This window comes from Vipera berus (genome assembly GCF_964194415.1).
Source record: "Vipera berus genome assembly, chromosome: 1".
Classification (NCBI taxonomy): domain Eukaryota; kingdom Metazoa; phylum Chordata; class Lepidosauria; order Squamata; family Viperidae; genus Vipera; species Vipera berus.
This window is the reverse complement of record NC_138202.1, coordinates 105,624,796-105,641,272: the sequence shown is the minus strand read 5'-3', so window position 1 is coordinate 105,641,272 and position 16,477 is coordinate 105,624,796. Positions and strand designations below refer to the sequence as shown.

General features: G+C 41.7%; 1 protein-coding gene across 1 annotated transcript in view; it reads right to left on the bottom strand.

Annotated features, from left to right (window-relative positions):
* PTPRJ (protein tyrosine phosphatase receptor type J) overlaps window positions 1-8,899 on the bottom strand; it is a 108,700-nt gene extending 99,801 nt beyond the window's left edge. Inside the window, exon 1 of the mRNA XM_081312538.1 lies at window positions 8,632-8,899. Within this exon, the coding sequence (XP_081168664.1) occupies window positions 8,632-8,682 (51 nt within the window). The 5' untranslated portion in view covers window positions 8,683-8,899. The remainder of the gene's footprint in view (window positions 1-8,631) is intronic.
* Between the last annotated feature and the right edge of the window lie 7,578 nt (window positions 8,900-16,477).

The window sequence follows — 16,477 nt, the reverse complement described above, 5'->3', positions numbered from 1 at the left end:
AGAGATGAGTTCCGGCCACATGACCACGGAGACGTCCTCAGACAAACGCTGGCTCTTCAGCTTTGAAACGGAGATGAGCACCGGCCCCTAGAGTCGGAAACGACTAGCATGCATGTTCGGGGGAACCTTTACCTTTTTAGTCTATTCATAGAGATGAGTTCCGACTTACAAATTCAAATTAAAACTCTGAATTTGAAACGGAACTTGTTCTTAACTAGGAAACTGCCTGTATATTATTAAAATATCATAAAGAATATCAATCAAAATGCTTATTTTCCTTTTTTATTGCACCGTAGAAGTTATACTTAGTGTTGGCAGGTAGAAAGCGAGGTTATAGATATTTAGGGCACTATTTATTTCAGATAACACCATTTTTTCCCCAACCTTTATACATCCCCAGGAAGACAGCTTTCCTTGTCCACACTGATTCTTTGTAACATTAAAAAAAATAATCTGGGTTTAAGTGAAGGGACATTTTTCTACAGGCAACGGTGCACTGAATAATCCCTGATTGGAAAATGCTCTTGTGTGTGGCCTTGCAGCCTCCAAAAAGAGTGGGAAAGCATGCATGCCCTGTTCTTGCATACTTTTTGGGGGCTCCAGAAGCCGCGTGAAGGCAGGGCTTTCTCCAAAGGGTCTGAAGGCCTGGCATGTCACCTGTGACAGGTCTTAGGTTCACTGTCACTGCACTAAGCCATAATGTGTTTGATTTTGGTGTAGCATAGTGTGTGAACTAAGTTAGGTTCAAATCCTACTCCATCTAGCCAAGTACAGCATTGTCTAAATAAATATTTTAATATATAATACATAATACAAATAAAAATAGACCAACTAAAAGAAGCTGCTTATCATTTTGGGAAAATAATCTATCCTATCTCCAAACGGCAATGAAATCTTTTTCTTTTTCTTTTTAAAGAACACTGATCTACCATTATAAACTATTACTTTTCCTCATCATCCGTCATGGTAACTGCTAGGTTCATAAATTGCTTTAAGAAAATATTCTCATAGTTTCAGTTTCAATGAAACTGTTACTTTAAAAAAAACAGAATCTCTGATCAAGAAACGTAGAACTCTAGTGATAGAAAATTGACTGCGTTTTAGTTTTTCTCCCTTACATCTCTCATTGAGACTCTCTTGCAGAACCTTAGTAGTTTTTTTTCTTAAAAGAAGAAAACAAGGAATCCTGCTTTAAGTTTCTGTGGTTTGCAAATTATGAATTAGTGAATTAACTTCCATAAAACACAACTTATTAACTAGCAGGATTGCACAATACATTAGTGAGAAAATGAACGGCACTTCATTGAGTCCTATACAATTCCATGAAATGAAATTGAATTCAGAAATTTAACTTGGTGCAGTCAGCAAGACATATGTTGATTACACCGACTTACAAGGCTCAAGTGCTTTATCATACTACTGCCAATCCATGAAGATTCATCCCCTTCCCAAGACTTTACTATCACTACAGGTAGTCCCCAATTTATGAATGGTTGCTTTTAGCAACCAGTCAAAGTTACAACTTATCTGAAAATTGAGACTTACGACTAGTGCTGGGATTCAAATATGTGAACAACCGGTTCTCTGTGTGGATGCCACCTCTGGAATCCATTCTGGACCTGGGCAACAAAAAAAATAGCTACCGGTTCTGCCAAAGTGGTGCAAACTGGCTGAATCCCACCACTGCTTATTTCCTGGACCTGAAATTCCAACGATCACCTTAGCCATGTGACCGCACTTCAGGCACTAAGCAACATGGCTTTATTTATGGCGGTTTGAAGTGTCCTGTGGTCACATGACCACATTTTATGGAAGTTTTGCAGAAAATCATCACTTCTGAGTTTTCAGTGAAACCAGGCCATAGCGAACAATGGGCTCGCTTAATAACCATAGCATTTGTGCTTACAACTGCCTTGTTTACAATATAACTGCCACAAGAAACATAATAAAATTGGGTCAGTTACATGATCCATTTGACAATCACTGTGACTTACAACTATAATGGGCAGGCTCCATTACGGTCATAACCAATTTGCTTGTGAGATGCAAAGGTAATGCAACAGTGTCTTTAGCATCTTCTATAAACATTTACAAACTGCTTGCTTGGAATGGCAACAATCTAGGAAAGACAACTAGGAACAGTAACCATTGCTCAGTTGCTGAGTCTTTTCTGGATGATGGTTACTCTTCCTCCTTTTCATTTTTAAATTCCATTTCCAAAATCTACAGGAAGGCAAAAATACTCTTCAGTGACACAGGCAATTTACTGGTGTCTGCTTCTCCTTGCTGGCCTTGCTATTCATTTGCAAGAAAAGAAAGCAACTTATTGCTCTGAGTGATTCCACACCAAGACAGTTTCTCCATATCACTTCTCCAGGCAATGACTTCTTCCTCTTTGTCTGTGGTAACTATGAGAACTTGAATAGAGCATATATTAGCTACAATTCATTACCTCCTCCAACCCTCTAATGCAGGGGTCCCCAACCTTGGGCACTTTATGACTTGTGAATTCCTCAACCAGCCATGCTGAAGTGCTAACAAATCCCCATTCAAACTGAGAGTGTCCAAACTCCACCTTGAACCTGGATAATACTTATTGTACTAGTGTCCATGAAGCTTTGTTCTCCCTCATACTAGTGTCTCATAAAGCTTTGTTTTCCTTGGGCACATTACTCTGTGATGGATTTTAGAACCTCGGGGGTGGGGGTGGGGGTGGGTGTCTTCCAGGTTTATTTTGAAGGTGAAGGAGATACTGGCTAGGAAATGGGAAAGCTTGGAATTTTAAACTGACTTCTTACTGAGGAAGCTAGCAGAAATGCAGCTAACGGGTTCACACATCTCACTGTACCATAGTTATTTTGCAGGTTGTGCGAAGTATTATGATTTGCAGACATTTACATCTTAGTGTGTTTTGTGACCCCAGTTAGTTTATTCAGTAAATCGTAACTTATCAGCTCACTATATTCCTAAAGCAGTGCTATGGATATTATATATATACCGGTAAGCACTGGAAAGAATGAGCTTCATGGCCCATTCAGCGATTGGCTGAATAAAACATAGTTCTTTGGATTTATTAACGTGCTAAGCTAAAGACAGGCATCCCGTAGCCCCTAGGGTTAACGTTTTGATAAGTTTAATGCATCTGTTTCAATCTGTTACCTGTTCAATCAGGTAACAACACTGAAATGCGGCCGAACATTTTGGTTTATCCTCAGTAATGTCACTGGCATAAACTTGAGGCCTCTGGAGGCTGAATTTCTTTTTTTACTACAGTGCTAAAGTACAAGCCGCACCTATAAAAATGTTGCTACTTTTATGCTAAGCAATAAATCATGGATTGCAATATATTAAAGGTTCTTTTCAATCAAGTTGCTAAGTCAAATCCTAAATTACGACTTGACACAAAGTGTGAACGCACTCATTGGCATTTTTAGCTCTTTATTTAATACCATGTTAGTTCTTTTAAAATTCTTAAGTCTCAGATGATGCAACGGCATTGTACATCTGTGGCTTCTCATATCTGCAAATTTTATCTGTAGAAGAATACATGTTCTTTGCATTCCTACTGTTATACACTTTTCCACTGGCTTCTAAGGATGCCAAATGTTAATGATTTGACCATGAAATAAAATAGCTATTTATTTCTCACTGCATCTTCAGTGAAAGATCCCAATGATACTTAGGTCACTAGGTAAGGTAAAGGTAAAGGTTCCCCCGCACATGCATGCTAGTCGTTTCCGACTCTAGGGGCCGGTGCTCATCTCCGTTTCAAAGCCGAAGAGCCAGCGCTTGTCCGAGGACGTCTCCGTGGTCATGTGGCCGGCATGACTAGACGCCAAAGGCTCACGGAACGCTGTTACCTTCCCACCGCAGTGGTCCCTATTTTTCTACTTGCATTTTTACGTGCTTTCAAACTGCTAGGTTGGCAGAAGCTGGGACGAGTAACAGGTGCTCACTCTGTTATGCGGCACTCGGGATTCGACCCACCAAACTGCCGACCTTCTGATCGACAAGCTCAGCGTCCTAACCCACTGAGCCACCGCGTCCCTTACTTAGGTCACTACTTACTCCCAATAAAGGAGAATATTTGTAGCTCAGGGTTGAAATGAAGTCTTCTTGGTGCTCTCTGAGCTTGGTTGTTTTCTTGCAGATGTTTCATTATACAAACTAGGTAACATTGTCAGTACTCATGATGTTACCTAGTTTGGGTAACAAAAAGTCTGCAAGAAAACAAGCAAGCTCAGAGAGCATCAAGGACTCCTCACTACTTACCCCCATTAGGTTATATAAGGGGGCCCAGCCAGCCGTATAATCACAAGCTCAGAGAGCATCAAGGACTCCTCACTACTTACCCCCATTAGGTTATATAGGGGGGCCCAGCCAGCCGTATAATAACAAGCCAGCCTTATGTGCGCAAAGTGAGTCGCCACACTCGGAGCGCAAATGGAAGAAAAGAAGGGGGAATCTGTCAGGTTTTAGGAAGGGAGAAAGAGTTTGGAAGCGAGTTGAGAGGAAGTTGGCTGGAGTCCTGGATGGCAGTTAAAAGTTATGTAGCTGTAGTTAGAACTCTGTGTATATGGGAGGGCGGACGTATTTTATCTTCTTTGGCTGTGCATATGTGTGGACTCTTATGTTCTTTTGATACCTTTAATAAAGTTGTTTTTTTTAAAAAAAATCCTGGAGTTGACTGATGATCTTCTCTTACCCACCTCAGCCTGGCTGAGCTACAAAGTTTTTGTTTCCTTCTCCATACTGAGCCAGACCCAGGGTGGAGGAGGATTTCCCCTTCAATCCTCTCCTGGTTTCCCACAGGGCTGGGATGGAAGGGGAGAGCTGGTTTATACTGAAGGGATGGTGATAACGAGGAGTTCTAATTTTCCAGGCCCTTTTGTCCACAGACATCATTGCCTTAGAACTGAAGGACCTTAAGAGTTTGAGATCCTGATGTATGCCCAAAGGCTAACAGAATTATTAAGATCTAATCAAATTTCCTATTTTACCATAAATGTAGCTAATTTACACAATCAACCAACTACATTTTAGCCAAGTGCTGCACTGTAATCAGTTTATGATCAGTTTATACCTGTATTTCCACAAAAAATAAGACTGGGTGTTATATTATTTTTTGCTCCAAAAGATACATTAGGGCATGGGTGTCAAACTCGCCATGTCATGTGATGTCTCACGATGTATCACAACTTTTTCTGCATTGCCAGAGCTGGGGTGGGTGCGGCCTTTGTATGATGCAACCGGCCCGTGGGCCAGCAGTCTGGCGCCCCTGCATTAGGGCTTATTTTCAGGAAAATATGGTATTAAATGAATCCGTCTGGCTGACAATCTTAACGGGGGCTTATTTTTGAGATAGGGCTTATTTACCAGTTACGTCTTATTTTGGGGGAAACAGGGTAGTTTGGTGTATCATAACAGTAGCAAAGGGGCAGATGTATATATGCAAAAAGGTGTCACTACATTGGCTAATCTATCCAATGTTATGAGGAAAGAAGTTATTTATTTATTTATTTATTTATTTATTTTATTTAGATTTATATACCGCCCTTTCCCGAAGGACTCAGTTATATTCTGATGAGCACCATATTTTTAAAGTTATTCAACAAATATAGATAATTGCAAATTCCTAAGAGCTGTTCAGACCAAAGTATTATATAAATCTTACAAGTTAATGCGTAGATGACAGCTGCAGTAACAATAAAGGAAATTTTATTGTTGCCGATATAACTAAACCTGCAAAACCAACCATATCATTAACCAGGGTGGGGAATCTGAATCCTCCAAATGTAGCTGAATGATAACTTCCACTAACCCCTCCCAGCATGCCCAGTGGTGACAGATGCTAAGAGCTATAATTCAGCAGTATCAAAAAAAAGGCAAAGGTTTTCCATCTCATTGTAGCAAAACTCTTTTTTAATTCCTAGCATATTCCATAATTGGGGAGGGCTACTGAGCTTTCTTGTGGGAATATTGCAAGCAAATGCATCACATATAGGAGGCAGCCTTTTAAAGATGCATCTATTAACAGCTGGGGTTCCCAATGGCCTGGATCATGTACAAACTGAGGGCTAATTTCACCCTAAATCACAGCATTGTTATCACTGGTTTAGCATACTATGTGAATCTAGCCAATTTTAGTATATTCTGTTAACCAAATTCAAGCAGCTATGGCATAGTATAATTCTGCAAACCTTGGTACAATTCCCAGCTTGTTATTCCATTCTACTGGTTATCTCAGCTATCTACCATCTGTTCATTTTGTAATAGCATATTAGAATAATTGTTTCCTCTGTAAACTCATATTAAAATGGATATATATTTGGGGAAAAATGAAAGGAAGATTTGCTCTGTTTTATGGTCAGCATGCTAAACCACAGGAAGATAAAAAAAGAACACAGAGCAAGTGAAAAAAAACCTAAGCAAAAAATTCAGCAAATACAGGAAGGGTAGCAAAACTGCATCCTTCCAACTCCATTAAAGCTGTAAAGGATTAAAGTAGCATTTCTGAAACTGTGGTCCAAGGATGCCAAGCCCCTCCACCAAAGATCCTCTTAGGTGTCCACAAAATCAAAATGAAGATATTTGCAAAAATTTAAAATGTCACTTTTCTCTTTGTTACAAAATAGTTGTATAGTGTCCATGGCAAAGTATTATGTATGTTAATATTTAATGGTTTAATAATATTTTTGATCATTATAATTTGTATCATTTAGAATGACCATTATTTATAATAATTGATTACATGATTTAGTAAGTATTTTATTAATATGTCTACATTAATTTTTGGTATGGTAAATATTGATAAATATAACCCATACAAATAAAAACTCTTTTGTGGACCTCCATAGTTCTTAAAAGTGGGAAGGGCAAAATATTTTTAAAAAACAGCATTAAAGACTAGATTTACCAAACAAATCAATTAACAGGTATACTTTGAGATTACAGATTAGATTAGACTAGACTAGATTAGATTAGATTACTGGCACAATGATTTTTCGTGCAAATTGAGAAGTCACTTCAGAAAACAAACATTTAAATACGCATTCGAAACTTCAGGAATCCATAGGTTCACATTAAGTTAAACCACTGTTTAACCATGAAAGTATTAAATTATTATTATTAATATTTATTATTAATATTAAATTATTAAAATTATTAAAACAGTAAACCAGGGGTCTTCAAACTTGGCCCTTTTATGACTTGTGGACTTCAACTCCCAGAATTCCTCAGCCAGGCAAGCTGGCTGAGGAATTCTGGGAGTTGAAGTTCACAAGTCATAAAAGGGCCAAGTCTGAAGACCCCTGCAGTAAACCATGAACCATGTGTGAATGGTTCACAGTTGGACTCATGCTTGGCCTTTACATTGTTGTTGTTGTTGTTAACATGGTTATTTTGCACTCACATACTATTCCCCCTTTCTGTCACACTGAAACTTGCAACTTTGAAAATGTTTTATTAGAGTTCTTCGGGAACTCATATTCAGAGCTTTAAGCCATTGCGTTCACTTCTAGGGCTGTGACTAGAAACTATGATTTGTGAATCTGAGTGGCAACTTCAAGCCAAAAGTGGTGACTGTGGCTTAGTTAGCACGATGGATGAGATAGGCCACGCACCACAAACTGAACACCTTATTCGCTTATCTTTTATTCCGATGTTAATGACAGAATTATTTGGAATGCAAAAATCCGGGCAACCAGTAAAACAGAGCAAAAGCTACGCTCTCGTGCAGCGCAGAGCTATCCGGATTTCTGTAATCCCAATAGCCGCCTCTAGAATGCTTAACGAGGTTTGATTTATTAATGACATACGCATGGGGATGCAATACAAACAAATTCAATAATTATACGCGGTCACAACCAAGCAGGCTTTCGCCACCACCTATGAATCGTCTCTGCACTGTTCAATCTTCGCCTGCCTTCTACTTTCCAGGCGGCTTTTGGACTCCTGGCGAACGGTCCCTTGCAAGGGGTGGGATGGCAAAACCTAAGCCCGTTGACCCGAAGAGGTTTTCGGGTGCCTAATTTGGCACAAAAAGACGGACGGGGGGGGGGATACCAAAACGACTTCTGTCTTATCGGCACAAAGCCTCTTACGCGAGAAACCCCCCCCCCCGCCTCTTTTCTGAATAGGAGCAGAGCGACTAAATCAGGGGTCTTCAAACTTGGCCCTTTTATGACTTGTGGACTTCAACTCCCAGAATTCCTCAGCCAGCAAAGCTGGATGAGGAATTCTGGGAGTTGAAGTCCACAAGTCATAAAAGGGCCAAGTTTGAAGACCCCTGGACTAAATGAAAGCTTTTCCCACTTTCCCAGCTGACCAAACCAAAAAAAAAAAAAAAGGCAGGCTGGTGTCACAAGAATGACGGCAGCGGGGAGGGGAGGGGGGGAGTAAACAGGTAGGAAGGAGGAAGTTAAAGAGTTGAAAGAGCAAGTTTGGTCGGAGGTGGGGGAGGGGCTGCCCCTTCCGCGGCAGAGGGGAATGCGGGGATGGGGGGGGAATAGGGGGGGGGAGAGAAACGGCCAGACCACCGAAAACTTCTCCCGCAGAAGAAGGTCGATCCCCCCACCCCCAGCTTCTGCCCCCCCCACACCCTTGACCTCAACCTCCAAATGTCTTACTTACCTCGCCGAGATACAGCAGAAGCAGGAAAAAAACCTGCGCCAGTCCCCTCATGGTGCCCAGAAGCGGCGGCGGCGGCGGCGGCGGCTGGGGAATGCGCGCTCACTCGGCGCCGCTCTCTGTAGTCATGGCAGAAACTCTCCTTACCCTCCCGCCCAAAAATAATAATAATAATAAAAAAACAACAACACGAAAGCCCCGGAGGAGGGAAGCGAAGAAGCCGCGCTGCTTGGCGTCTTCCCTCCTTTCGCCGAGGAGCCCTTCTGCAGCCTTTACCCCCGCGGCCGCTGGGAGAAGTCAGGGACGCCGCGAACTACAGGGCAGAAAGCCCGGCACGGCAACCGTCTGGGGAGGGCAAAGAATCGGCCACCGCCCCTTTCTGACCATTCATCGCTTCCTCCACGCCGCCGCCGCCGCCGTTCCCAGAGGGCAGAAATTAAGCTCCACGTTGGCGGCAGTTAAAGGCAGGGGTCTTCAAACTTGGCCCTTTTATGACTTGTGGACTTCAACTCCCAGAATTCCTCAGCCAGCAAAGCTGGCTGAGGAATTCTGGGAGTTGAAGTCCACAAGTCATAAAAGGGCCAAGTTTGAAGACCCCTGGTTAAAGGGTTGGTCTTCGCAGCGTTTGCTTGCTGGCAGCGGAGTAGGAAGTTGTTCAAGCCCGCGTTTTTTTCCCCCTCCCTCCCTCCCCGGATCGGGGTTAGGGTGCAGGTGGCTCCCCTAAAGCTTTTTGTCTCCCGTCCTCCTCCTCCTCTTCTTCTTCTTCCTTGCAGAGGTTATTTTCTGCCTGGGGGATTTCAAAATGCCGCTGGATGGGGATCTTCCGGTTTGCTTTCGGAGAGTGGGAGTAGCGCTGTTATACCCGGATTGCAACTGGACGACTAGGATCTTGGGAAGTAAACTATTACTATTGCACTGAATTCACGTCTTGTGGTAAAAGGATACATTTTGCCTGGATTGGGCTTAATGTTTTTGATTGATTCAGTTAGGTTACCAAAACAACCCATGACTCAGTGTGATGTGTAAACTACCCGAAGGAAGGAGTTTGCAACAAAAAAATTGCACGAAACAGTGCCGGTGTATCATCTCCTGAGCATTTCAAAAATGTCAAGTTGCCAGGTCACTGGCAGTCACTTGTGGCTCCGTCCATACCAATTTTTTGCACCAATATAGGTGTGGTTTGCTATTGCCTTCTTAGCTGAGATTAAATCTCTTTGAAATGATCGTCCACCTTTACAGTGATTGCCATGTTTTTCTGTTCAGGGGCACAGTGAGCCACAGACTGACCTCATGTCACGTGGCACAAGAATTGGGTTCACCAAATAGGCAGGTTGACTATTTTTGTGGTTTAATGTTACATGCAAACATGCTGGTTCTGAGAAGATGTGTAATGTTAGGGGCTGACAACTCAAGCTTGACCCTAACCATTCTATGAACAAATCTGCAGATTCCAGCAACAATCTACAGATCTTCCAAAATCATTTTACGTTGCTCACTTCATCTGTAGTTTTCTCTTTTGATTTAAGACAAATTTAATCATTTTTCCTAATCTGTCATCCATCCATCCTTAGACTGAGCTTTTAGCTGCTGATTACTGCCTCAGAGTTAGCAGTCAGCCTTTACTTCCGACTCCTTGTGGGGCCATGATATTGTTAGCAACATCGCCAACTCCATAATTCAATTATGCTTATATTTTTCTTGTTCTTTCTCAATGTACAGCTTTTTACAGTCATATAGTATCACTTTGGAAAGTCATCGCTTTAACTCTCAAATTTATTTCCATGAAGTATGCATAAGGTTTCAGCCTTATTAATTAGTAGCAACAGAGCAGCTGTAACAGAACAATTTATTTATTTTTATTTATTTTAATCCCATTTATATCCCACCCTTCTCCGAAGACTCAGGGCAGCTTACACTCTAAGCACAAATCAATGTGCTTAGCAATAGCCTTCATTCTATGTATATGCCTGCTTATTAGGGCTTTTGGGGGGGGCAAGTGGCATTATTACAAAGTCAGCTTATTGCCCCCAACAATCTGGATCCTCATTTTACCTACCTCGGAAGGATGGAAGGCTGAGTCAACCTTGAGCCTGGTGGGACTCGAACCTGCACTAATTGCAGGCAGCTGGTGTTACTTAAGGAGGCATTAGCCCACTGCTCCACCAAGGCTCTTAGTTAGTTGGAAAATGATCAGGAAATGCCTCCACTGAATACAGGGAGATTTTTTTTTCTAAAGAAATATAACAGAAGGGCAACAAAAAGGATCAGCAGTTGGTTTCAAAGCCTCTTTGCACCCTTTTTAATAGGCTGTAGATTTACCACCATACAAGTCACCTTTAGATTTCACTTCTGTTTGTCATAAAAATAAAGAGAAGCAGGCATGTGTCACCAATCAAACGAGAAGTCTGCAGTACAGCTACACTGTACTTAATTATTTTTCCTTCAGTTTTGTACAAAAGGAATTTAGAGAGCATGTTCTGATGTTTGGCATTCTATCAACTTTAATGCAGAATAAAAGTCTGGGTGAAATGGCAGTCTAGTTGCGCAGGACTAATTAATTATCTGTAGTTCATCCCACCTGGGCATTGAATATGACCCAGTTCTTCTTGATCAAGATCTGGTTTCATGGTCAAAATTTTTAATTAGAAAATACCAATGTAATAAGACAAAACAAAGAAGCTGTTGTACCTTAACAAATTGACTTAGAGTTTCATGAACTAGATGCCCTTTATCAGCCATGTTGGCAGAAGAAAGCTGACCTAGGATTCTTCTCCCTGGTAGCGCACTCAGAGGTTCAAAGAAGAAGATCTGATTGCAATTTGAACTCTAATTCTGTTTTGGCATAAAACAAAATTTGAGTTCTATGGCACAGAGAACTTGGAGGAGAAGAGAAGTGGAGTGGGGAATTCCTCACCTGAGACCAGTTTTTGGCAGCAGAAAACCTGTGGGATGTCAGGACTGAAGCCAAAGCAACTGTTCTTTGCTGCTCTTCTCCTCCCTGTTTCTCCCACTATCCATGATAAAAGAAATGGAGGGAGAAGGCCCATTCGCTCCTTTCCTACCCCTGCTTTTCTTGCCAGGGGTAAGAGCTGAAGTTGGGGACCCAACACTCCTTGGGAAGCTGCTTTATCACCTTTAACCAAGTGCAGCAGCACAGCTGCTTTTCCCAGCTTGGAATGTGCCCCCTCCCCTTGGTGAATGTTTTAAAAGTGTCCTCTGTGGCTTTGACATCCCTCTAATAAAGCCACCGACCATCCATCGATTGCTTCAGAAAAGAGGGGAGGCATTTTAAACACTTGTCCAGGGGGCAAACCTGCAGCTTCAGCACCCCAATGTTGAACTTGTGCTGACTGTTTGGGATGTGTGATCAGTTCTCTGCTGCATTGCTGGTCCACATCAGAGGGGCACATGTTTAACAGCTTACCGCAATGAAAAAAGTAAAAGGTAAATGCGTGCTAGTCGTTTCCGACTCTAGGGGCCGGTGCTCATCTCCGTTTCAAAGCCGAAGAGCCAGCGCTTGTCTGAGGACATCTCCGTGGTCATGTGGGCAGCATGACTAGATGCCAAAGGCGCACGGAACACTGTTACCTTCCCACCGTAGTGGTCCCTATTTTTCTACTTGCATTTTTACATGCTTTCGAACTGCTAGGTTGGCAGAAGCTGGGATGAGTAACAGGCGCTCACTCTGTTACGCGGCACTCGGGATTCGACCCGCCAAACTGAACACATGAACGCAATGAACACATGCATAAAAAGCCTTCGTGCCTTATACCTCCACCTAATCCACAATGCAGGGGAAGCTCTTCTGCAGGGAGCAGAATAGCAGACCTGTGGGGGACACAGATCTTTTGGTTATCAGAACAACTGGCATCCAAAAGACCATCTTTCTGTCCATTCTCCTCTCCTCCAAGGGGGTAGGGGGAAGCAGCATGGGGGAAAGCCCAGAAGAACTGCCCCCCCCCTTTTTCCCCTCAACTCTCTAATCTGCTTGGAAAAGTGGCAGCAAATGATTCTCTCCTTCCATGTCTGCTTTCCAGAGCCAGGGGGAATTCTGGTAAGAAAAAAAAATCATCCTTCCTTCCTCTCCCAGTTCCTCTTCCCTTTTGCATGGTGGGAGAGTCTTAATTTGCTGTTGCTTAAAAGCAAATGGCCCTGAAAATCAACGTCCAGGACTAAAAAGGGAAGTCACTTCAGAAGCCTTAAGGTAGTCAGTAAGAGCAGGACATGAATCCATCCTAACATTTATCTCACGGTGGTTTTCTGTGCACAGAGCATTAAGAATGGCTCATGGTGGCAGAAGGAAAGACAGGTATAGGCTAAAAAGGTAGTGAACAAGGGACACCTGGAGGGTGATATCATGTCTTCATGGCCTCAAGGAATGATTGTTGTTGATCCTTAATGTTGGGTAAAACTGTATGTGGGGATGAATCTCTAATATGTCTTAAGCCATGGAAAATGACTTACCTATTGATCTTTCTTTTTCTTCCATTCAGTCATGTCCAATTCTCAGAGACTGCCTGGACAAATCCCTGCAGGTTTTTTGGCAATATTTTTTGAGAAATAGTTTGGCATTTCCTGCTTCCTAGGGCTAAGGGAAAGTGACTGGCCCAAGAAGAACAAGCTGGCTTTGTTACTAAAATGGGACTAGAATTCACAATCTCCCAGTTTCTAGTCTGATGCCTTAATTCAGGGGTCTTCAAACTTGGCAACTTTAAGACTTGTGGACTTCAACTCCCAGAATTCCTCAGCCAGCCCTGAGGAATTTTGGGAGTTGAAGTCCACAAGTCTTAAAGTTGCCAAGTTTGCAGACCCCTGCCTTAACTGCTACAGCAGACTGGTTCTACATCTACAGAGATGGACAATGACTTGATTGGAGTCAGAACTACAGTGAAGTTTCCCTCAGCCTTCTTCCATCTCGAATTCATTAAGGGAAGAGACTGAAAAAACCACTTTAGCTTCTTATCTTTGTCCTCAAAAGCCATAAGGAAAATTGAAACTCGGCCCTCCCTTCTGAGGTCAAATAAAACAAGGACCTTGATATCCAATATTTTAAATTAACATACAATTATTTAGAGATCTTCTGGATTAATTTGGCCATGATCCTGATAGAAAGTGGTCAACCTGTAGGATTTACATTATATACATTATATACTTACTATATGCTTAACTTTGCTACTAAATTAGCAAAGTTGCTTATCAATTTAGTAAAGAGGTTCACCCAAACCATTACATTATAAATGAATCAAATTGTTTACATAACATTGTTTAGCTAATTGGTAGATTGTGGCTGTGTGCGGGCTTACTGAATAGCTGATTAGCAAACCCCACTTCACCCATTTTTGTGGTAGGCACATAACCCATATGATTAGGGGTAACCAGAAAATTGGGGTAGTTGACACATCATTCAACTATGAGTAAGTATGTAGTGAGGACATAGAGTTAGTGCAAATTTAACAAGGGTAGATTCATGGAAAGTTTCACAGATTTCATTATTTGATGTACTTGGCTTAGCATGTTCTATGAACACATGCATTCTATTGTATTTATTTATTTATTTAACTGCTATTTTTCATGCCCTACGTGTGCCAGGCATTTTTATTTAACTTCCACCTGGGTAAATGACTGGTAAAGCCTATGCTATGTTAATTTTTTCATGTGTTTGTCATTTATAGGCAGCTGTGTGTCATCTTGGAATATCTGGAGTGTTCAGTGTTTGGAAACTATCAAATTAGTTGGTTATATTTCTTTCCACTGTTACTTGATTTCTCCATCTCTCTTCATAACTAATCTTAATAAAGCAACTCAAAACATTGCTGTGTTTTGTTACGTTTGTTGGCACAGGTTCAAGAACCTTTCTCCTGTGTACCAAATTCAAGGTATGTGCTTTACTCAAGAGAAAACACAAAACAAGTTCAGTTTGCAGTGATTAAGAACTGTAACCGTTTTGCAGAACTTATGGTTCCCCCCAATCTAGTTTGAAGAGATGGACAATGGTTAATTAACAAAATAAATACAGGTGAAACTCAAAAAATTAGAATATCGTGCGAAAGTTCATTTATTTCAGTAATGCAACTTAAAAGGGGAAACTAATATATAAGATAGACTCATTACATGCAAAGCAAGATACTTCAAGCCGTGATTTGTCATAATTGTGATGATTATGGCGTACAGCTCATGAAAACCCCAAATCCACAATCTCAGAAAATTAGAATATTACATGCAATAAATAAAATAAGGAGTGTACATAGTACAATATCGGACCTCTGAAAAGTATAAGTATGCATATGTACTCAGTACTTGGTTTGGGCCCCTTTTGCAGCAATTACTGCCTCAATGCGGCGTGGCATGGAAGCTATCAGCCTGTGGCACTGCTGAGGTGTTATGGAAGACCAGGATACTTCAGTAGCGGCCTTCAGCTCTTCTGCATTGTTCGGTCTCATGTCTCTCATCTTTCTCTTGGCAATGCCCCCATAGATTCTTTATGGGGTTCAGGTCAGGCGAGTTTGCTGGCCAATCAAGCACAGTAATCCCACGGTCATTGAACCAGGTTTTGGTGCTTTTGGCAGTGTGGGCAGGTGCCAAGTCCTGCTGGAAAATGAAGTCAGCATCCCCATAAAGCTCATCTGTGGAAGGAAGCATGAAGTGCTCCAAAATCTCCTGGTAGATGGCTGCGTTGACCCTGGACTTAATGAAGCACAGTGGACCAACACCAGCAGATGACATGGCTCCCCAAATCAACACAGACTGTGGAAACTTCATACTGGACTTCAAGCATCTTGCAGTGTGTGCCTCTCCATTCTTCCTCCAGACTCTGGGTCCTTGGTTTCCAAATGAGATGCAAAAGTTGCTCTCATCAGAAAAGAGGACTTTGGACCACTGAGCAACAGACCAGGTCTGTTTTTCTTTAGCCCAGGTAAGACGCTTCTGACGTTTGTTGTTCAGGAGCGGCTTGACAAGAGGAATATGACATTTGAAGCCCATGTCCAGGATCCGTCTGTGTGTGGTGGCTCTTGAAGCACTGACTCCAGCCTCAGTCCACTCCTTGTGAAAGTCCCCAACACTTTTGAATGGCCTTTTCCTGACAATCCTCTCCAGGCAGCGGTCATCCCTGCTGCTTGTGCACCTTTTTCTTCCACACTTTTCCCTTCCACATAACTTTCTATTAATGTGCTTTGATACAGCACTTTGGGAACATCCAACTTCTTTTGCAATTACCTTTTGAGGCTTTCCCTCCTTATGGAGGGTGTCAATGATTGTTTTCTGCACAACTGTCAGGTCAGCAGTCTTCCCCATGATTGTGATTCCCACTGAACCAGACTGAGAGACCATTTAAAGGCTCAGGAACCCTTTGCACATGTTATGGCTTAATTAGCTGATTAGAGTGGGACACTTTGAGCCTAGAATATTGCACCTTTTCACAATATTCTAATTTTCTGAGATTGTGGATTTGGGGTTTTGATGAGCTGTAAGCCATAATCATCACAATTATGACAAATCAGGGCTTGAACTATCTTGCTTTGCATGTAATGAGTCTATCTCATATATTAGTTTCCCCTTTTAAGTTGCATTACTGAAATAAATGAACTTTTGCACGATATTCTAATTTTTCGAGTTTCACCTGTAAATGATCATGCAGAAGAAATGTGACATCAATTGGTTTTGTAACAGATCGGCATCATTTTTTGGCTGGCTTCATCCAAAGAGGTAGACTTAATATGGTTAATTTGTGGTCCTACCGCTGTATTTCTATAATACATAAAACCATAAATTGACCAATCTCATTTTAGCCAAATGTATGGATAAAATCCAAGCGATCGTCTTGATTCAGTTAACTTAAAATTTAATAAAT